Source organism: Halichoerus grypus, chromosome 5 (genome assembly GCF_964656455.1).
Source record: "Halichoerus grypus chromosome 5, mHalGry1.hap1.1, whole genome shotgun sequence".
NCBI lineage: Eukaryota > Metazoa > Chordata > Mammalia > Carnivora > Phocidae > Halichoerus > Halichoerus grypus.
Genome location: NC_135716.1, coordinates 77,049,184 through 77,072,459, shown reverse-complemented (window position 1 = coordinate 77,072,459; position 23,276 = coordinate 77,049,184). Strand labels below are relative to the sequence as shown.

At 34.4% G+C, this 23,276-nt stretch overlaps 1 protein-coding gene across 6 annotated transcripts in view; it reads right to left on the bottom strand.

Moving 5' to 3' along the window:
• Window positions 1-1,849: 1,849 nt before the first annotated feature.
• The window catches only part of PCMTD1 (protein-L-isoaspartate (D-aspartate) O-methyltransferase domain containing 1), a 63,607-nt gene continuing 42,180 nt past the window's right edge, over window positions 1,850-23,276 (bottom strand). For 3 of the 6 annotated variants that reach the window (XM_078072393.1, XM_036099473.2, XM_036099474.2), the window contains 3 exons: window positions 13,517-13,688; window positions 11,757-11,880; window positions 1,850-5,005 (listed from right to left, as the gene is read on the bottom strand). In XM_078072393.1, coding sequence (XP_077928519.1) covers window positions 4,638-5,005; window positions 11,757-11,880; window positions 13,517-13,688 — 664 coding nt within the window. In that variant the 3' untranslated portion in view covers window positions 1,850-4,637. Of the gene's footprint in view, window positions 5,006-11,756; window positions 11,881-13,516; window positions 13,689-19,079; window positions 19,272-23,276 lie in introns of all 6 variants that reach the window. The other 3 variants (XR_004919589.2, XM_036099475.2, XM_078072394.1) reach the window with 3 other exon arrangements.

Genomic DNA, 23,276 nt, shown 5'->3' with positions numbered 1-23,276 from the left:
TTAAGTAATGTACAAAAATCAATAATGGAGCAAAAAGTGATTTTAACAAACAATACAACAGCATTGAAAAATATAAAATATCTACACACAAATCAAAAGATGCTTGAAACAAAATTGTGTACCTTTATTAAGACATTAAATAAATAAATAAATAAATAAATGGAGAGAAGTACAATATTCATGGATTGGAGGACTCCATATCATAAACATGTTAATTCTCACACAAACTGATCTATAAATTCAGTGATTCCAAAGGAAATCCCAAGAGGACTGTGTATATGTAGTCTAAGAAGCTGATTCTAAATTGTGTATCAAAGTCAATGGTCCAAGGATAGCCAAGAAATTCCTGAAATTTAAGTTGAAGGGACTTACCTTACTAAATCAAGAATTATTGTATCTATAGTAAATAAGGCTGTGTAGTTTTAGCACAGGGATCCATAAATTGACTAACAAAATAGAAAACAAAACCTAGACACAAAGCACAAAGATACAAAAATTTATGACAGTTAACTGCAGATCAGAGGAAGAAAATGGGACTTTTCAAAAAATGGTGTTGAAACAGTTGATCAACAAAGTAAAAAAGTATTATTTCTCACTTTACACAAAGATCAATAGCAGGTCTACTACAGACTTAAATGTGAAAGACAAAAATCATAGAACTTTTGTAAGAAAATACAGGCTAATATTTTCATGATTCTGGATTGAGGTTGTGTGAGGATGAATCTGACACAATTAAATTTGAAAATTCTAATTCAAGAAAGACACCACAAACAGAATGAGAACAGAAACCACAAACTAACGAAAGATATTTGCAATACATGTAACTGACAACGGGTCAGGCTACATAAGGAACTCTACAAGCCAACTTCTTTAAAAGAAACTATCGAATAAAACATTTCCAAAAGACTCTAATGGGAACTCTACAGAAAGGAAACCTAAAACCAAGAAACACTCAAAAAGGTACAAAACCTCCTTAATAAGCAACAAAGCCTCTATAACACTTCACAGTACTAAATAGGCAAAATCGCTATCAAATGTAGGTGAGGTTATGGAATAACTGGAACGTTTAAACGCTATAGGAACGAACATAATGTTACACTATTTGGGGGAAATAAATTTGCACCACCTAGTGAAAGTGAGTATGAACATATTCTATGATCCAGTAATTCTATTCCTAGATGTACACTCTATGAAGACTCTTGCACACATACGGTCACAAGACCTGTTGAAGAATGTTGACGAGCAAACTATTTGATGTAACAACAAATGTCCATCAACAGTAGAATGAATAATTAAACCGACTTGCGGATGTAACTTAACTATATACAACATGGAACAATCTCAGAAAGGCAATCTGGAGTGAAAAAGTAACCTGCAGAATACAGAGTATGATTCCACTTATATAAAGTTAAGTATGTATGAAGCCAGATGATATACTGTTTAGAGATACAAACACATGTGCTAAAGCTATAGCAAAAGGCAAGGCTGCAATAAACACAAAAGGAACACCCCAGAGAGGAATTAAGAGGAGATTAGGAAGGGGCACACAAGTCATGGTAATGCCAATAGTCAAATCTAGTAGTAGGTACACACGTGTACGTACAGGTACACTGAATTATTCCTTGTGTTTTGCATATATCTTCTAAATATCCTTCATCTATACTGAATATAAAAACAAATTTAAAAAACAAAACCTACACTGCTTTAGAGGTGGCAACAGTCAAAAGGAAATGAGATGTCCAACTATGGACAACTGTATGTAACACTTCAAGCATATATCCATAGGTGTATTAAGATTTTCTAAATTAAAAAGAAGAGAAAAAGAAAGCCAGGCCACTGGAGCACAAAATTTAATTATATGCAACTGTTTATTTAAAATAGTTTTCCAAGCCTTCCCATGATTTCACAGGTGTTGCTTCACTTTTATCCTCTCAAACAGCTAGAAACCAACACTTAACATTTTTTGTATTTTAACCACTATGTATGCTATTTTAATGACATTTTTCTTTACTAAGACTAGAACCAAATGTGTCAACCAATAAGAGATGTAGATTTAAATGATCTTCTTGGTAGTAATGGTGCCGCTGAAGGTTTCTTGGATTTATCAGATGCCGGACGCTATTTCAAGCCATTTCCATCTAGCTGTCTGACTTAGGAAAATCATGCTATCTCCCCAGCCCTACTTTCTCTCTGTAAAATAAAATAAAATAAAAACTAGATTAGATTATTTCTATTGTTTTATCTGGCCACTAAAATCCCATGAATATATTCCTCATCATTTTCAATTAATTTTACTTAACCTTTATTTGCTACTTTTCCGCCTATAAAGCATAATTGACCATCCTCAAGTAACCGTGAATTCATTAAAAAATAAACACAAACACAAAATATTCTTAATCATTCTAATATATTCCCATTAACAGATAAAAGGGCTTTTCACTTGAATTTTCATTTTTTATTTCTACTTCTTTATTTAAAGTCAATAATAAAGTCACAACTATAAAATGAATGAATTGCATTTAAAAACACAAAAGATACATTTCAATGACAAAAAATATGTAATGATCATGAAAACCTACTGTACACTTTACTAAGGTCAACAGAATAAGAGACCATATGAACAAGTCAATCTTCAAATATATCCTTAACAAAAACTCTCTTTTGAATGGTAAAATCATCATTTAAGAATATGTATGTTTACATAACTGGACACTAGCTCCAAAACCAACAAAGTGTGTAGAGGGCAGCCAGGGAAGGGTGCTAGATAAAAATATGTGGGCACTGGGAACTTGATATTAAACCTCGAAAACTAACAATTTTAAATAAAATGAACATTCTTAACAAATGACAATTGTATAAAACTATTTTTTTTCCTTGATAGAAATGAGATGGGACATTTCTTAACAGTAACAGCTTAGTAATCATCTAAAAAAAAAAAATTGTGGAGATATACACAACTCCAAACCCTAGCCCCTAACCCCAATCATTGGTATAAAATAAATACCTTCCATGAAATCATCTTTCCCATTACTAAAATATCCTCATTTACTTGGGAGAATTCATACTTAGAATATTTCAAACACTTGTTTTTAAATATGTAGAATCACCAGATCTGAGATTTTTGAAACCATCTATGTATTACTAATAGTTAAATCTTTCAAGAGATAATAATCGTTTTTACTATATACATTAATTGGATTTCCTTAAACATATTTGATCAACTACTGCAATAGTGATGCTGGTGGTAGTGATACTGTCAAATTTTTCCTTTTAAAAAGTACATAATCCATGTGACACTAAGTAGTAAATATGTTACACTGTGTACTTTCTTAAAAGGAATGACTCAATGGCATTTACTACCTGTTTTATCACTGATAAGCTATAACTAATAGTCAAATGATGGATAGTGTAAGTATATGATATTAAGAAAAAAGTGAAAATCATTATAATTTTACCAAAAAAAACCAAAAAACAAAAAACCACACACACCATGAGAAGTTAAATGAGCACAACATAGGTCCCGATATACTATGATTCTGAACACAATTTTCAAAGCAAAAAGGCATCTCCATACAATTCCTGTGAATATCTCATACACTACATAAAGATGAATTTCAAAGCAAATGTAGGTTAGCTCAGTTCCACCTTGTCAAAGACAAATATTTAAATGAACTAGGAGTTCCATTTGCTAAAGTGCACCTGCTGACCAAATCTGCTCTGGTCCTGCTCTGAGCGCAACTCAAGAAAGAGGCTGTTACCCATGTTTACTCCCTGTCTGTGCTGTCGACAGTCATTCGGAACAATGGATATTCTTTTTTAAACCAAATACTTTATACATTGGATAACAGAAAATCCAATCCTAAATGTACTATCTTCTAAAACTCCAACAAGTAAGATAACCTCATTATTTTTAAATACTGAAAATGTAAAGGGTCCACACAAATTAAGAACTGTATTAGGTATATACTTTTTATTTAATACTCACTTGATGTGCTCTTAAAATCTCTATGAGAGAAGCAGATAGTTTCCCCTGTCTTTTGGCAATAGATTCAAAAGCAAAAGTAGCAGTGCTGTTGAATTCCACGAAACTTTTTTTTTAAAGCTAAATTATTCAGTATCGGTATTGTTATTGCACTCATATATTGCCCGGAATACTATAGCAACTCAGTAATAGTGATTGCAACAAAGTAAGGTAAGTGGGTCTACACAGCATTTGATCTTCTAATTATGTAAGAAAGTTTTCATAGAGGAAATGCAAACAACTACAATTCAAAAATCAGTATATGCTTAACAATTACTTAACCTTATACAAAATTAAATGTAAGCCTCACCACTACAAATCTGTAAGGAATCAGAAAAGGATTTACAGTACACAAATCTTGAGTATTGTTGCATTCCACTCTTGAAGTCACTCTGAGTTAAAACAGCATTTTTTCCAAGATTTAAAGAAAAATATATTTTATAAAAGGGATTCTTAATTACTGAATACATCATTTTTTATTACTAAGACAGAAACAAGTTATACTTTTTCCACTATAATTCGCTCTGATGAAAGAATTCTCTTTTAACTCCTAACAAATGCTACATTTTCAAGACTAAAGGAATAATCAGTAGGCATTCTTTCTTCTTGATCTAAGTTATTTTTCTCTAAAATATGTCAAGTAAGCCTTTAAAGATTCAGGGAGGGGGAGTTTCATGATTTTTTCTCTCAGTAAATTCTGAGGTGGCTCCTCGGGCTTCATGGCTTCATCGTGATCTTTCTCTTCCTCTTCTTTGTTATCTTCTTCCATTTTTTCATCCTCCTCACTGTCTAGAGGCTGAGGAATAAGCTGATTACCCACAAATACATAAGTATTAATTCTCTGTTTAACCCTCTTTCTTTTCCTTTTTGGTGGAGCCCTCTGAGGAATCCCCTTGGCCTGCATCTCATCATTTATGAAATTTCTAAGTGTACGTCGAATATAAATACGAGCCAAGTCCTGGAGATTCCTGACAGCACAGGGGGCTAAAAAAACAAAAACACAAACAAAACACACACACATAAAACATAAAAAAGTAAAACATCATATATTGCTCATTTCTTCGCAGAACAAAACAAGTATTTCTTAGCAAACACGTTAGAAAACACAAAGTATAAAAACTCTGACTTTCATCTAACAAAGATTTCAAGATGCTTACTATTTGCCAAGCCACCATTCTAAATTCTGTGGACAGTGGAAAGGTTTCTATGTACAGATATGTGTGTCCCCATATATATGCATAAAAATTCTTTGAAAGAATAAGTAAGAACTTAGAAACAGGCTACATGAGAATGAAGTACTTAGACAACAAGAATAAAAGATTTTATACTACCTATTTCTTATACTTTTTGATGTTGAAAACCATATGAGAACGATCTATTCCAAAAACTCTAATAAAGGCAACATTTGAACTGCTGCCTCAGTCTGAGCTTTAGAGCTGTTACTCATGCACGTACACACACACACACACACACACACACACACACACAGTTTTTCTCTGTAAATCAGTGAGTAGAACTGGTTCATAGGCAAAGGGCCACCACAAATCATGCTGTAAACAATAACCCAAAAACACACCACAGATTTCCTTAAGTTATTGATGTTTACTTCTATCAAACACATCACAGTTGTACCCTATCGGGTCTGTCATTTCACTCCCTCTCCCACAGACCTATGAACGCATAAGCCCTAGAACACACACTCTTCTTTGTAGCCTGTTCCAATACTTTATACATAGAGAAATTAATTTTCTAGTCCCACTAAGTTTCCATCCCTGCGGAAATAAAACTGTCATTAAGGATCCCTCCCAAATGCCTAAACAAAATAAAACATAACCCTCCTCCAGTTTAAACAGCATTAAAAAATCTTCACTATTTTTTCTTTCTTTACTTTTGGTACTCTTTTCTGGATACTCCCCTTGCAAACTTTTTTGTTATACCTATGAAATCCTGCCTTCTTTAGTAACTCTTTGGTATGTGGTCTCTACTGCCAGACTCTAAGCTCCAGGAGTGAGCTTACAGCGTTTCCTCTTTGTGCTCCTCACAGGGCCCTGTAGGCACTAGGCCCGCACAGTGCACCATCCTGTCCAAGGCTCAGAGTGCTTCCTGTGTTCTGAACACCAGACCTTACCACAAATTAGAAACACTCTGCACGAGATAAGTTTGTTTTATTTATTTTTATTTTTTTTTAACTCCAGCATGGGAGACTTCTCAGACTGATTCAAAGATCCCTTAGCACATACCTAAGTGGCCCACTACAAAACCTTTTCTTCAAACTGTCTTTTTTCAACTCCCTACTGAAACCGGAACTAGAAAAGAATTCCAAAGAGCCAGACCGGGCATGTTTAGTTAGAAACTGTTTGTTCTACTGCCTGGGCCTGCCCCCAACTATATGAGATGGAAACTGAAACCATACAGAACATTTTGAGTTCAAGTCCTGCTTCTGCCAATGATGGAGTTTTGTGAACACTAGTAAGTAAAAACATGTGAGATCTCATCCCTTATATGTTAAAGGGATGTGTAAAATATCACCTGCTCTGCCTACCTCCCCAAACTGTTTAAGCTGTTTAACATTCACTCAACACCTATGTGTTAAACTATATGCCACCTACTATTAAAGAACTCACTTACATATAGTGGATGCTTCAGACTAAGTAAGTCCTTGCTTTTATGGAGATTTTATATTTGGGGGAGGGGGTAGATAAAAAATAATTATGAAAAAGAGGATAGGAGAAAAAACACCAATGGCATAGAAAGTAACATGGGGGTACAGCTACTTCTGATTGGGTAGTCCAAACGGTCTCCCTGAGGAAGTCATGCCTGGGCTAAGATCTAAATGATATGAGGAAACAGACATGTAAATATCTTCGGGCAGAGGAAATAGCAAAGCCCTAAGAGATAAATGAGCTCAGCATGTTCAAGGAGCTGAAAGAAGGCTAGTACAGATGAAGTTTAGAGCAGGAAGAAAATGGTAAGAGGTACGATCATGGGTTGATCTTGCAGGCCTTGGTAAAAAATGTGCCTTGTATTGGCCACGCAGCTACTTAAGGTTTTTAAAAAGCAGGGTCATAATGCAATGGAAATGGCACTCAGGCTCCTCTATGGAGTATGGATCATAAAGAGAGGGAACACTCCAGTAATCCACCTGAGATCTGACCACGCTCTGATGCAGATGGGAGTAAGGGAGGGTGGCAGTAAAGACGTAGAGAAGGGGACAAATTTGCAACATATTTTGAAGACAGGATGAACGGGGATTAGATGTAGGAGAATTTTTGGCCCTAGCAACTAGGCAGGTGCTAATGGTCAATTATTGACATAAAAAAGAAGAAGAGTAGTTGGGGAGAAGAAAAGCAAACAAAATTGAAACAAAAAAGAAACAAAATTGTTTGTTCTTTATGAAATCTGAAATGTCTGTTACATTTCCTGAATGGAGATTTCAGGAAGAAAAACAACAGAGATATACTGATCACCATTTCAGCATGTTACAGGCAATAACACACTTCACACTAAAAGAGGAAAAGGAAGGAGATAGAGGTAAAATAACTTGATCCCGGTCACAGAAGTCATAATTTATAAGTGACATGAGTTGGGACCTGAACGTGGGCGTTTAACTGCACAGTCCATGCTCCTGCCCAACCACAAGCAGCTGCATCATGCCTCTGGGACTCAGGCTGGGGACAGAAACTGGGAGCCATCAGCCTCCCCCTGAGCACCTAAGAGGGAGTATAGACAGAGAAGAAAGGCCTATGCCTGAGGAAGCTCTGAAAAAGCAGGGGCAGGGGAAGCTGGTGGAGAATAAATCTATAGAAGAGTTTTGGGAATTATAAGAGCTAAGAAACAGAGCTATAATTAGTCTTTTTGGCTAGTCTTTATTCTTGAACCTCTCTTACATTTTTGGTACTCTCTTTTCACACCTTAATTATGTTCCTCCTCTGCAACACTGTTATTCCAAGGACACTGTTAGAATGATGAAGCTTTCAATCCTAAACTGTCAGAATACCTGAACTTCATAAAGAACCAACTAGATCCACAATGGAAAAGATTCAGACTTCCCTTAAGTCCTAAAATAGTACCCACATGAGCTGCATTTAAGTTTTTCTGAATGATACAAAAACTTTTAGCTAATTCTCAGCCCTAGCTATTCAAAAGTCCCCATATTTTCTATTCTTCAACACTCCCTTGTTTCTAATGCTTCCAGTTATGAGATAAGGATTTAGTGGACTAGACAATGCTAATCCTGACTGCTTTTAAAATTTTATTTTGAATTAAGGCTTTCACTCCAAAATTATAATTAAGGTTATCTCTAACACACACACGTGTAAGCTCTATTCGTTTCCCAAAAGGTAATCTCTATAAAGATTTCATAGGAACCTAGCAGTCAGCACTTCCATTTTTATTTATTAACAAAGATTGAAAAGGGCATGATATTTAGGTCAAACTCACAAAAGTAATGATTTGGGGTCATTTTTTAGCCGACAAAAACAGCAACTTTATATAGCTCAAGGTGGGTTAGTGCCACAATTTCTGAAGTTTCTTTTGTCCCTTGTGATTTATTAACAAGAAATATACATTTGGCTTCCCATTCCTGACACAGAGCTCTGAAAACACTTGGAATTACATAAGTGATAAGAGCATAACAGGTTCCTTCCAACCACACCTGAGTTTACGTTAATGAGGTGACTTTTGGTAAGCCCCTGAGGATGCTGGGCTGGTTGCCAGGGGAACCAACCATGTGCTTGGAGGATTGGGGCTTTCACTAGCACCCTCTGGGAAGGGAAAAGGGGCTGGAGGTTGAATTAATCATAAATGGCCAATGATTTAATCAATCAAACCTCCATAAAAAGCCTTAACTGAAAGGGTTCAGAGAGCTTCTGGGCTGATGAACATAAACCCTTCATATGTCAATTCCATCTGTTTTTGTTTCTGTGTTGGATCCTTTGATAATAAACCTGGTATCTAGTAAGTAAACTGTTTTCCTGGGTTCTGTGAACTGCTCTAACAAATTATCAAACTCTAGAAAGGGGTCATGGGAGTTTCTGATTTATAGCCAGGTGGTCAGAAACACAGATGAAAACCTGTACTTGTGATTGGTGTCTCCAGCTGGAGGAGGAGGGGGCAGCCTTGTGGGGTAGAGCCCTTTAACCTTTAGGGTCTATGCTAACACGGGTTAGTGTCAGAATGGAGTTAGATCACAGGACACCTAGCTGGTGTCCGCAAAGAATTGGAGAATTGCTTGGTGTGGAAAAACCCACAAATCTGGAATACAGAAAGAAGTGTTCAATGGGTGGTGTGTAGAGGAAACAGTTTTCCTTTAGTTGGTATAGAGTTTTTTCCTTTTTCCTTTCACCCCTTTCTAAAGGGCCTACCCTGAAGTTAAAGCAGTTTGTATACCTCCCCCCAAAAAAAGAAAGAGGACTTTAAGTTGAATCAAAAGTAGAGATAAATAAACCTGAGGAAAAGTGATAATTACATTTAGTAACTGTTTATGTGGGCAATTTCACAGCCACAAAATATATTTGGCAAAAGATTTGCACGTGTATGTTTTCAGTTGTTTTTTTTTTTGCTAACATTCTTTCTTATTTTAACCCCCTATAATTAATGAAATAATGTTCTCTAAACAGAAAGCAATTTTAACAGAAGAGGAAACTTGTTTTATTCTCCAAACATCTTATTAAATTTTGACAAACAATATTTTCAGAACATTTTTCATTCTGTGAAAATTATTCATAGTGAAGCTTTTATTTTTTTACAAAATCACAATTCCTGACTCATTTTTATAAATTCCTATTGGGAGCTGATAATTTTTTTTTTCTTTTTATTATAGAAACTTTCAAGTATACACAAGAGAATTAATAGTATAAGGAACCCCATGTACCGGACACTCAGCTTCAACAACCATCTCTTCTAGCTAATCTTCCTTCATCAACACTGCCATTTCCTATTTCCATCCCCACCACATTATTCTGATGAAAAGTTAGATCATTTCACCTGTAAATACTTTAGAGGCATGATGAATTTTTTTTTTAATTTAGGCTAGTCTTCCATTTTATCCTTTTTAACCAAATTTATCCCTACTCTACATTCACAGTCATGTCGATCAACCCAACCAAGGAACTACCTAGATCTAAATGTATTGACATCCTTAAACTGAGAATGAAAATTACCCATTTATAACATATCATCATCCATGCCATTCATAACTATGTCACTGTAAAACCACATTTACAACCTACACTCTTCTAAAGGACACTAAAGTAGGAAAACTGTCAGATGAAGAGGAATGCTCAGGCTACAACAGTGTCTGTTAGAAAGAAAAACATCTAAATGGCTGATGCACAGAAATCTACAGGGCCCTCTGTAAGGACACTTCTATATCTCTATAGGTACACATCATGCTAATGGTTAAGTTAGGCCATTGTCAAGACCAGTGTCACAGCATTGTTTTCATTACTTCTCTTTAGGACTCTCTAACCAGTTATGATAGGTTAAAGAAAATTGTCATAAATAACCTGTAATTCTAATGTTTGGAAAAAGGAGGGAGAAAACAGTTTAACATGCAGACCTAAGCCATATTCCCCCCACCTACTTTGGTAGGTGATAAAACTGACATTTCAATTCCTAGCTATCTCCCCGCCAAGTTCATCTCTCCATTAGTTAAGAACCTGAACAGGGAAAAACAGGCCACAAAAATCATAAAGTTCAAAAGAGGGTAAAATGAAATGAAAATAAAATTAAATATAAATCCAGGTTCCTCTGAAATAAATTCATTTAAAAAGCAAATTAAAGGAAGAAGTCTACCATGGTTAAGTTCATTTTTGGTACAGAACTTTATTTACTGATTTCCAAAATCACGGTAAATCACAAACCTATTAATACTACTCTCACCTCTTTTTCGTCTTTCAGCTGCAGTAAGTGGATCACTCCCCTCTCCTTGAAACGTTTTTTCTTCGTTTCTAACACAAACACCTCTCCTCACTCTCCCCCAAGTGCTCTCATCTATTCTTATAGCTTAAAATGCCATTTTTACATTGAGGATTCTCAATTTATACCTCCCTCACACCCTACTCGGCTACCTGATCTGTGCATGCCAACTCAAACATGGCCAGAATAAAATATCTGATCTTCCTACACCTATTTCCAAAATATTCCATTGCCAGTCTTGCAAACAGCAATAAATGGTACCGTCACTCAGCTAGCTATTCAAGGCAAAATTTTACATACTCCTTTTTTCTCTATCACCATCTTCCACGTAGTCTACTATTTTTCTACCTTCAAACAACTCTGTCCATGCCAACACTGATTTTCCCTTTGAGTATAAGAAAAGTCTCGTATAATCAATCTTCTACACTCTAGCCAATGAGCTTCAACTACACTGAAACTTATTTCTGGTCTTGGAACAACCAAGCTCTTTTCAGCCCAAATAAAGGTTTTTGCGTTTGCTGTCCTTCTGTATAGAAAATGCCAACAAATTTAATATAATTAATAAATTCACAACTATAATAAATTCACGTTTTCTTTGACCTGCCCCTTCTTTTCATATGTCCATGAAGGAAGCTAACAGCACCTGGTGCAAGGTAGGGGCTTTAACCCGCCTCCATAAAAAAGTTGAATAAATCTATTGAATATATTACTGCCTATTTATTTAATTCTTCATAATTATATAGTCCATTAAACCCCAAGCATAAGAGTTGAACAATCTAAGTCACATTTCAATCAGAAAGGACCAATGGTTACTTACGGAGTCCTACAGAATCTGGTTTGCCATTATCATTCTTACTTGGTTGTACAAGTGGAGCAAATGAAACAGCAAGGATGTTTTTACTTTCCCAAGTGTTTTGTCCAGTTCGCATAATTTGTGTTAACTATTTAGAGAGAAAAACAGAAACAGAATAGCTTAATCCTGGAAATGTGATCGCCTTACAGTCACAATTTTGTTTTAACAGAATAAATGCCAGTGGTTGCTATATCACTTGTATTTGAATGCAACCAAATTACTTTCCTTTGAATACTTACCATAAAATAATAGAGAAGGAACGACAAATATTTGCAGCTCAAGAAAGATTAGTCCATGTAAATAAAATATCCAAATATGGTCAAGTGATTCATCATGTTATATTTGGGCTCTGATAGCTTCTAGGGGTCTTATTCCAACCCATACCTGCCTGTGGCTCCCAAAATATATGTCTCACATAGGCTCAGCTGATGGTTAAAGCACGATATTAATAAAACCATGTTCTCATTACTGTACCAAAGAGTCAACTTCATGGTCTTCCATGATAGTAATAAAATGCAGATTCTAATTCTAATCCCAAATTAGTATTTCACAAATAAATGTAATTAATCACAAGAGGATTAGAAGTTTTACCTACCTGGCAAAAACCCATCCCCAATCCTTGGAAAAAAATATTAGCTCAGTACATTGTTTGATCAAGTTGGATTAATATCTCCAATTTCTATTATAAAAATCAGTGCATTATATTTGACATTAGCAGAATAGTATATAATTAATATTTAATAAAATACCCCTGGGAAGCCATATCTTAAATGTTTGAAAATGTATCTTTAACAGAAAACAGAAGATTGCTCATCTGGGAGTCTCAACTGTGGAAGCATTCACGTAACAACATTTTTCTAGGAATGTTTTTTAATGAATGTTTTTATATTATGTCTTTTTAATAACTGACAAACAATTTGCCACAGAGCACAGTGCATGGTAATGGCGAAATCTACTGAGCCGCAAATAACATGCTGTGATGTTAAGGGACCCCCTAGGATTATAAACTCTGAAATGATCAGGCAAGGTCCCAGTTGTCTTACACAATTTATCTTCTACTGTATAAAACACAAGGCATTTTAAACATCTCAAACTTAGGTTAATATGAATACTAAAGATTTTTTTGAAATGCATTTTTAAAGTAATTTCCTTTTGAAAGACCCATCCATTTTCTGAATACCTCAGTATTTCATATATTTATTATACCTAATAATTCTAAACCAGGGCAGGAAAATTGCTGAAAAATATTTTCAAATGAGTCTATGTAGTACTAAATGAAGATTTAAACATTTACTTTTTCTTTAATGGATTTAAGCAGTCCAAACCAAATCTCAAATAGATTTTCTTTTTTATATGTTCAAAGAACTAAAGAATGTTAGAAATTGAGCAGCTAGTAAAGATCATCACATTCAATTAAAAAGCTCCAGGTAAAGAGACTGTATTGTAAGGAAGCAACTTGGCAAACACCACATAGGTAGTAGCTAAGCTCTGGTGAAAGAACAAGTCTCTTCAAATCTTAGTATAAAGGATTTCTTCTATATTTTTTTTTTTTGGTTCAATAATTAAGAATCCATTTCAAGTTGTTTTATATAGACAGATAGATAGATAGATGATAGGTGATAGATAGATCTATAAAGCATACTTCTCTAAAAATCACAATGTACTTTTCACTGATTATATTTCCCACCCTCAACTACCGTGTTTAAGCAAAGGACAGAAGTTACCTGATCTTCTATAGGCATGACTAGAATGCCTCCAACTTTCAGTAATATTTTCATATAGTTTTCATGGTCTTTCTGGACACCAGCTCCACAATAAATTCGATCATACTGATGACTGTCAGATGCTATCTGGAGGCAATTACCAACCACAAATGCAGGTTCACAGAACTCAAATCTGCACGAAAAAACAAATACATTTTAATTCATTTAAACAAAAGATTAGATCTAAAAAATTTAACAAAATTCAGTTCTTTGAAATAACGAAGTTACCAAAATTTTAGGATAAAATGTCATTATGAAATTTGATTTAAATATCATATTTATGAAGTTTAACTGATCAGATATATTGTTTTACTATAGTGCACATGTTTTCAAAACATTAACCTATTTTTTGCCATACTGAAACCTCAACTTAGGGCTTAAAAAAATGAACATAATGAAAAGCCCTTCATGATACCAATCTTGTGATACCCCACAAATGATACATACTAAGGATGAGAATCACAAGGGTCAAGCAAACAAGAAAAGATTCACCTTCCACTGCCCTTTCCAAAAAAAGCTGACAGGCCAGTGACAATGGGAAGGGCTCATGCAGTATTCATCTCTGTTTGATATTTTTGCTATGGCTAACAGCGGAAAGCTTTGTCAGGAAAAGACACCAATGTCCTGACCACACACCTTAGCAGCCACTAAGATTAGGGAGATTTTCCTAATAGATTTTAGCAGGGCTGTGACAGGATGTAACTGCTGCTTTGGCCCTGTGATCTCCCTATGCAACAAAAGGAGATGTGGTTTCAAAGCAAAGGCATCATATCCAGGCCGCTTGCTCCTGGTTACAGTGTTGGTTCATGGTATATAGTTATGCTTTTACAAACTACCCTATTTAGACTTCTACTTTATTCCTTAAATTTTAACAAATCAGAAAATAGTTTCTAATATATAACATTAAAACCCCAATGCCCTAATAAAACATATAATCTTTTAAAAAACTAATTCACGAAATATCCTTTTACATCTAAGTTGATTAAAGTTAATATGACCACACAGCAAAATCAGGCTATTATTTGAGGATGAAATAATTTATGTTAAAAGTTTCGGCATGCAGTGAAAAATGACACTGATTGAATCATAATCATTTCTACTTTGTAAAACATATCCTGTCCTTTAGTAATTAATAGACTTATTACATAACAAGTTTCCATTAAAATTCACTAAAACACAGACACATCATCTTCATTAATATTTAAGGAAAAGTTTACCAGAATTATGTCCTGTCTTCAGTATCCTGTCTTCTTAGTGGAGGGGCAGGGGTAGGGTGGGAAGGGTTGAGGGGTTGGGGTGGGGTGAATCATCAGTGTATACTCTCTTTTCAACACCCCCACACTAAGGTAGTCCATGTCCCATTATTTCTTTCACTGTAATTGTCTCCTTGCTGCTCACACTTTTCAGGACTCTCTTCCATTATTTTGCTCCCTACTGCAAAGGACAGGGTGAAGCTCCCTTAGAGTACCACATGGGGTTCTTTATGACCCTACCATCAAGTTGTTCTGCCAGATTCATCTCCTGGTTCTGCCTCCCCCACCCCACCCCCATACTATGCTGTAGCCAGATTGAATTACAGTTGACCCTTGAACAAGGCAGAGGTTAGGGGTGCTGACCTCCTCCCTGGAACATCTGAGTATAACTTACAACTCCCCTAAAACTTAACTACTAATAACCTACTGTTGACTGGAAGCCTTACTGATAACATAAACAGTTGACTAAGACATACTTTGTATGTTACATGTATTATATACTGGATTCTTACAATAAAGTAAGCTAAAGAAAATATTAAGAAAATAAGAGAAAACATATTTATAGTACTGTACCATAAAAAAAATCTGCATTTAAGCCGTCCCGCACAGTTTAAACCCATGTTGTTCAAGGGTCAACTGTGTCTGCTTCTAGTTGCTTAGTGGAACTATTGCAAAATGTTTTGAAACCCTGTATCTGTGTATATGCTGTTCCTTTGACTGAAATACCCTTCCCTCTCTTCCCTTGATAAATGCCTACTATCCCTTCAAGATACAGTTCAAATATCAGTTTTAGTACTGAAATCTTACCCAACTCTATTTTAACAGTATCTCATTCTTTCTACTTGCATAGTACACAGGAAGTGTAAACTTACCTAAGTTGGGGATCATGCTTAAATTCCTTTTAAACTCAAGACTCTGGTACAACCTATGATTGTCTAAAATATGGCCAAAATATAATTTCTTGACTTTTAACTAATAAGATAATGTGGATCATGTGGTTTAATCATTCTACCAAAGTCACAGTAAGCATTCTTTAAAATGAAAAAGTTAGACTATTTTCAATGAAGTCTATCTAAAAATATTTATTCTTATAAAAATTCATCTTAAATAATTTAATTTTATGATAATTTAAGTCAGTCTTATTTTCAGGATGAATATGAGCAGGGAATTTATATTTTAAAAATTAAATTATTAAAACCTCTTTTATCAAGTCTGTTAAATCAACTCAAAAATACACTTACGGTTTTAAAAGCTTTCTACTTGTTTCTACTTTAGCTTACAGAACTACTACCTAGGACAACACCCCTGCAAGTAAACAACTTACAGTTAAAACCATTTCTCAGATTAGTGGTATTTTATATGTCCTCATCCCAGCAAAATTAATTAAAGAGAATTTAGTGCCTGATTTTAAAATCAGATGTGTGATTCTGGTCAAATTTCCTTATACTACTAATAAGCACAGTTCACTAAACGAAATATTACTTACTGAGCACCAGTTGTGTATAAAGATTGAAGATACAATGGGAAACACTCATGCCTACATCTAGTGGAAGAGATGAGCATCAAAGAATCGCAGTAATAAAGATTTACAACCACGATAAATGCTCTAAAGGAAAGGAATAGGAGTCCATAAGACTGAGGGTGAAAGGAAATGGACAGACCTGGGGAATCAGAGAAAGATTCCCTGAGAAATGTCAAGATCTGAACGATGAGACAGGACAATCTAGAGCCACATGGTAGCCAAGATGGTAGTCACTAGCCACATGTGGATATTGAGCCTTTAAAATGCAGCTAGTCCAAATCAAAATGTACTGTAAGGATAAAATTCACATGGGATTTCAAAGATTTAGTCCAAAATAAATATAAAATAGCTCAATATTTCTTTTATATTTATGTGTGTAGGAGTGGGTGAGTGTGAGTGTGTGTGTGTGTATTTCAACAGCCACACAAACTGAAGATACTAAAGAAATACCCTTCTACTTATCACCTGTAACTAAGAGCTGCAAATACTTTCTCCTTTGAAACATTCTCCTGGTTTTCCTACTATGTCTGTGAATATTTCTTCTGAATTTTAAATGTATCTCCATTACCTATTACAGTCCTCAAAATACATTTACTGAGTGAACCACATAAAAAACAAATGTTTTCTCAACTTTTCCACCTAACTTTGAACATAAACCCCAAAAAACCTCAGGACTAGAAGAGAAACTTGCCCAGAAAGTTACAGAAAAAATATGTGCCTATGACACTTTCTATATCAATATGATGGTCTTTGTTTTACTAAATTAATCACTATAAAAAGCCATAACTTCATGCTACAGAATACAGTTTTTCTCAAAATGCAAAAAAAAAGAAAAACTCAAATAATTTAAAAAAAATCTTTGTCTTTAATGAATAAATCAACTGCCCTGTAACTGAAAGGCACTTTTTTGGGCCTTTCTGAAGATCTTAAATAAGCCACCATAATTTTAGGAAACAACTTAATGCTTTCTTCCCCAGTAATGCAGATCAAAACAAGTATATTTGCTTCCATTTAGGGAGTAAAACAAAGGATCATTATACTGAAAATCAGATCTCTAAATCTATCTATTTCTACTAGTGTAAATGGAACATATATTTCTAACAAATACATATGGGATCTTTACACTTTCATTTAACATAGTCAATTAATCTCCTTTAATAGAATACTCAAATCTGAAAAGTTAATCGAACTTGAGATGTTCCAAAGGATTAGACTATTTTTAGATACAATATAGTAAAACTTCAAGGACATAAGTAACATTGGGGAGAACACTGTATATTTTTAAATGTTGGCACTAAAATATCTAGAACATAGTAGAAAATTCACAGAAAAACTGTAACACTACCAATTTAGTGGTTATTAAGAAAAACATCTACCAGAGATACTGTCCTATCTGGTGATTCCTTATTGTAACTATGAGTTGATCTTTTCTACCAGTAATACATGAATCCTTCACATCAGTAAAGAATACAAAACAATTCTCAAATTGCATATTATTATTATTATATATATATGTTTTATATATATGCGTGTGTATACACACACACACACACACACACACACACACACACACACACATATATATATATAAATGGGTAATGGATTATTTTTCCTGATAAAGGACTTAGAGATGAGCTTTAGTATTTCTAACTAGGTACACAGTTGAGGATCTTACTTAGACATTTTGTATTCTAATAACTATGGCTTATTTTATTAATAGCATTTCACATAAATAAACCCATGCCAATTCCAGGGCTAACAATATTGTTTGAGAAAGTCTATGATTAAAAATGTTTAGGCCAATGTTTATGGATATGCTCCTACTCATGTCAGATCACACTCATGCCAATATTTACAAAGAACTAAACAACTGAATGATGGCTACCATGTTACCAAAGTAAATTACAACTCCTACTCAGTCTTCCAATGTAGACAGGAAAATAAACATTTTCTTCCGTAGGCTTTTACTATCTTCTGAAAGCTGCAACTCACCTAGGTTTCCACAAACCTCTACAGAGGCAAAGGACATATTTTAAACCACAAATACAACTTGTGTATAATCTGGAAGACTTCAGCAATAAACTAACCAGAAGTTTTCAGTTTATCACAAAAAAGCACTACACTATTTATAGATCTATACATAAAATCTAGGTTAAAAATAGTGAATAGGAAAATCCAAATTCCATTTTTTCACATCAACCACATACTATACAAAACCTGAGAGGGGGTGGGGAAGGCAACAGGTATACCAAAATGGCATTTCCTATGTGGTTATTATTTTATTCATAAGAGTATGATTCACATGTGCTTGACCTAATTTTTATTCTTAATTTAGGAAAGTTCATTAAAATTTTATGTCTGTCAGTAAAATGAAAAGGAGCAATCACTTTTATTCTTTGAAGAAGATTTCCAAAACACAATTTCCCAGATGGAGAGGACTCACACTCCTAAATTACACTGAATTATACCTAACAATATAACTTATCTGTATACAAAATAAATAAACAGTTCTGAAATGTGTGTAATAACTACAAATTGATTCACGTTAGACTTATATAATCGTTTGTTGATTTAAATCTGAAAATCTAGTAACTGTTTTTAGACTCTCTTATGCAGAGGGAAAAATATTAGGCACACTCTTACTAAAATGTACACTAGAAATCATTTGTGGAAAAATGTAGAGCACATATTATCTTGGTTTACAACATGAACACTTGCCCAAAATAACACCGGGATTCTCATCACTTACCTTAGCAGTGGTTTTCTTTATAGGTGCGTGTTGGAATATCTTCGTCTGGAGACGGACAGGTGATTTCCTTCACAGCAGGGACCTTGCCAACTTGCCCATATAATTCTTTTGATAAGCTGCTAGGAGATCAGGGTGACCTAGCCTTGCCCTGCAGCTTCCCTCTTAGACGGATAGTCTAGGTCTAGGAGCTGACTGAGAGTAGAAAAAACAACATTCCCCTTCAATACACTGTTGAAGTGGGGGCTGACAATTTGCACACCTAGTTTATCATGTGCCACAGGATGCTGTCATTGAAAGTTTAGACAATTATTCCAATGGAATAAAGGATTTCAAGGTCATAGGAGAGAATCCTACCTTGTTCTCATATCTCATCCAAAACAATCTGCCAAATGAATCAGAGAAACCTCTTTTTCTTAAAACACTGTCAAAATACACATTTTGGGTTTTAAGAGCTATGACTACTTAGTTTAAACAAGACACAACTTCAAAACTTTCCATTGGGAAGAAAATCCATGGAAACATTATCTCTTGATCTCCAAATGCAGTTATACCATTCAAAAACTCTTAAATCAATAATTAAGCAAAGTAAAATTCAAAAAATCGAAGACGTTACCTTTTCAAGTGTTTTCCCTTCCAACTGCACCAAACTCATCTCAGAATAATTCAAGCATTATTTAAAGCAAAGTGTTAAGAGTAAGTACATACAGTGTTCTTCCATTGAATGAAGCTTTAGGAAAATCCAGAGGATCAAAAACAATCTCTAAATACTTTATAGGAAATGTGCAGGTACATCACATAAAAGTGAGCCTTCAGTATTTCAACAATAATTTATTCTCCTAACAATATCTTTGAAGCCATCCACCTTTTCCCCATGCCATTTCTCATTGATGTTAAAATATTTAACTGATAAATAGCCCTGATGACTATTCTCAAGCATTTCTGTTACCACCATTTGAATGTTTGTCATGATTAAAAACTGTTTACCAACCTGTAGTAACTGTTATAAAACTACCATCTGAACATTATTGGTGTATCAAAACATTCAAATATCTGAGAAATATTTTGAAATAATGTTGAATATGTATTTGTAGATAGCAAAACTACTTCAAGTATGCCATAATTCTCTTAAAGATAAAGCAGGATTACTCTAGTGATAAAATTGACAGGATATAGAAGCATTTAATTTTTCCAATGCAAATCAAATTACATGAAAAATGAACCTATAATTAAAGATAAACTTAGGCCACTAGATACTGCCATAAATCAATTAAAGAAATCTTCTAAAATACAAAAGACTATACTAACTCTGCACTTAACTTAAAACTTATACCTCAACCAAAATGGAGGACTGCATTGCCTCTCCCAGTCATCTCTGCCCTCAAAAGTAACTCATACCATAGGTGAGTTTCATTAATGAACATGGTAGGTATGCTTTGTAATAAAAATGCTATGGTGCATTTAAACATGTTAACAGCATTCCTTAATTCTAACCTGAGGGAAGGAGATGATGAAAAAGTAAGTGCTGCTTCAACTTTTTTATCTGGGACTAAGTTGCTTGATAGTAATTCATGGGTAGTAGCTTACTGCTGGGAGGAAATGTTAGAATAAATCAGTGTTTACATCATCATATCTAAATCAGAACTAAATAAAAAGGCTGGCTTAATGAGGTCACAGCCTGTCTATTCCTCAGTTTTCCCACCTGGGCAATGTGGATACCAATATTGCCTCTAGGGCTGTGAGCTAAGCACTCAGAATGAATGGTACGTGGTACTTAATGAAGAGACAATACATATTAGGTGCTATTATTTTTTATTATCTCATTACTGTTTTTAGTACTCCTATCATGACTCATTTATATGACAAACTATATAGAAACAAAAGTCCTCCCTTTTCAAATAGAATGAAAATCTTCAAATAAATCAGACCATGCTGCACTCATTTGGCTACTGATGTTAGAGTATTTCCAAAGTCAGCTACGGTATCCTTGAAACGGAGGGGAGAGAGGATGGACTGATCTGTTGTAAGGAAATGGCAGATTCCAGAGCATGCATTCCAGAGAGCTAAGTCAACCTCATGCACATGTACACGTAGAAGTACATAAATATTGCTATAAACAAATGCTATACCAATTATCAACTCATTTGCAAAGTACTTAGAGGGTAAAGGTTTATAATTCAGGCTACTTTAACTGACTTACTCTTCCAAGTTACTATAACTGGAGAGATTATTTTGTTTCCTGTTCAAGCACAAATACTGATTATAATTTGACCTTCTCCAAACTTCTGCCCTCATGAAAGCCAGATACCTAAGGGCCTTTAAAACCCAGGCCCAAAAACTTGTCTAGATCAGAGTGGGCTAAAATAAACGTATTCTGAAGAGTTTTTGTGTGAAGAGCAGAACAGGGGGCAGCAAACAGGCCAAATCCGGCCTGCTGTATGTTTCTGTAAATAAAGTGTTACTAGAACACCCCATGCCCATTCCCTTTCTTGGTAGCTAAGGCTGCCTCTGCATTACAATGGCACAGCTGAGCAGTTGCCACAGGGATCATTTAGCCCAGGAAGCCCAAAATAGTTACTATTTGGTCCTTTGCTGCAAAAGTTTTGCCAGTGTTTAGAAGGACCTTTGAAATTAAATGTCAGTTTTATAAGGGAATTTCAGCGAATCTGGAAATACCACAGGTAGAGCAAAGGGATAAACCATACAAGAGAGCTCCCCCTTCCTGCCCATCTCCAAATACAGTAAATTTAGAGTAGCCTCTCCAAATTATTTCATTTGCTGATAACAGGAGTACATGGAAACATGGATACATGGAAAGAAAAGTAACGTACATACATTATAATAAAGATTCTTTCTTCTAAAAGAAGAACTACTACTTTCAAGACTCAGGAACCAAGCTTGCTTTATAAAGCACACACAAAAACACACATTTGTATTTTTTAAAAGGTCACCTTACCTTAAATATATATTTTAAGGTTGAGGAGTTTATAGGTTCTTTCCCACCTACTATATTTAGAGTTCATTATGATCTCCAATAGATACATAAGATGCAATTTAAATCATAAGTGATGTAACAACACTTCTGAAAAAAGAACTGACTAAAAAAGATCCACACAAACAGGATAAGTAAGATTGGAAGAGTTTAGGTTTTAGCTATCTATTCTGCACTACACATAATCAAGGATGATCTGGTACTAAGGAATACAAAAATAGCAACCAATTTAACAGAGTTTATTTATATTTGGTTAATTAATATATGTATTTTGATAACCTGTATACAATTAGATATAATGAAACTGCTTGGAAATGGGATTTTCAAAATCACTTTGCTCCACAAGTCTTTCAAATTCAAAAAATTGACCATAAATAAAATATCATCGACAAACATCAAGAAAAATTGCGAAGAAATCATCAAAACACAAGATAGAAAGAAAACTATTATACCTTTAGAATTTCTATCACCAAAACCAAATAATATAAAGACCAAAAAAGAAGCCCAATGAGTTCCACATCGACTTTACTAAGCTTCCAACCATTCACTACTCTATGCAAAATGAAAGTTTCCCAGTACTTACTACTTTTTGTATGCAAGATACTTTTATCATCTGAAAAATTTAACTAATACTTTAGAACACTACTGAAAACCAGAATAGATAACATTTCCAGAACTAATTTTTTCAGACTAGTTTATTAATGTCTGAATCTGTTTTAAAAATAAGTTGCAACACTTCAGAAACAACTATATTACAAAGTCTGACTGATTATTTTAACTAAAATAACAAGACCACTGAAGATTATAAAGAAACATTCACATCAGTCATGTCACCATATTTTATGATTCATCATTTCATGAATAACAAATCTGTATAACAGAACAACAAAACTCAAGAAATACAAGGAAATCTAATCATTTTACAATTATATGGAAACAATTTTAGAATTTTTTTTTTAAACTGAGACACAAATATATACAGTCTTCAAACTTATCTGTTATGGATTATTTAATATTTAAATTACATCAATATAGAAATGCTTTGAATAATGACATATTTTACTGTTTCCCAGGACCATGCCCACTTGTCAGCAATAAACTTGAGCTCCACAGATACTTGTATAGAGGTGCTTCAGTGATTCAAGGTTCATCCTTGAGTGTGTTCTGCCTGAAATGTATTACTATCTAACGTATAATAGACCTTATGA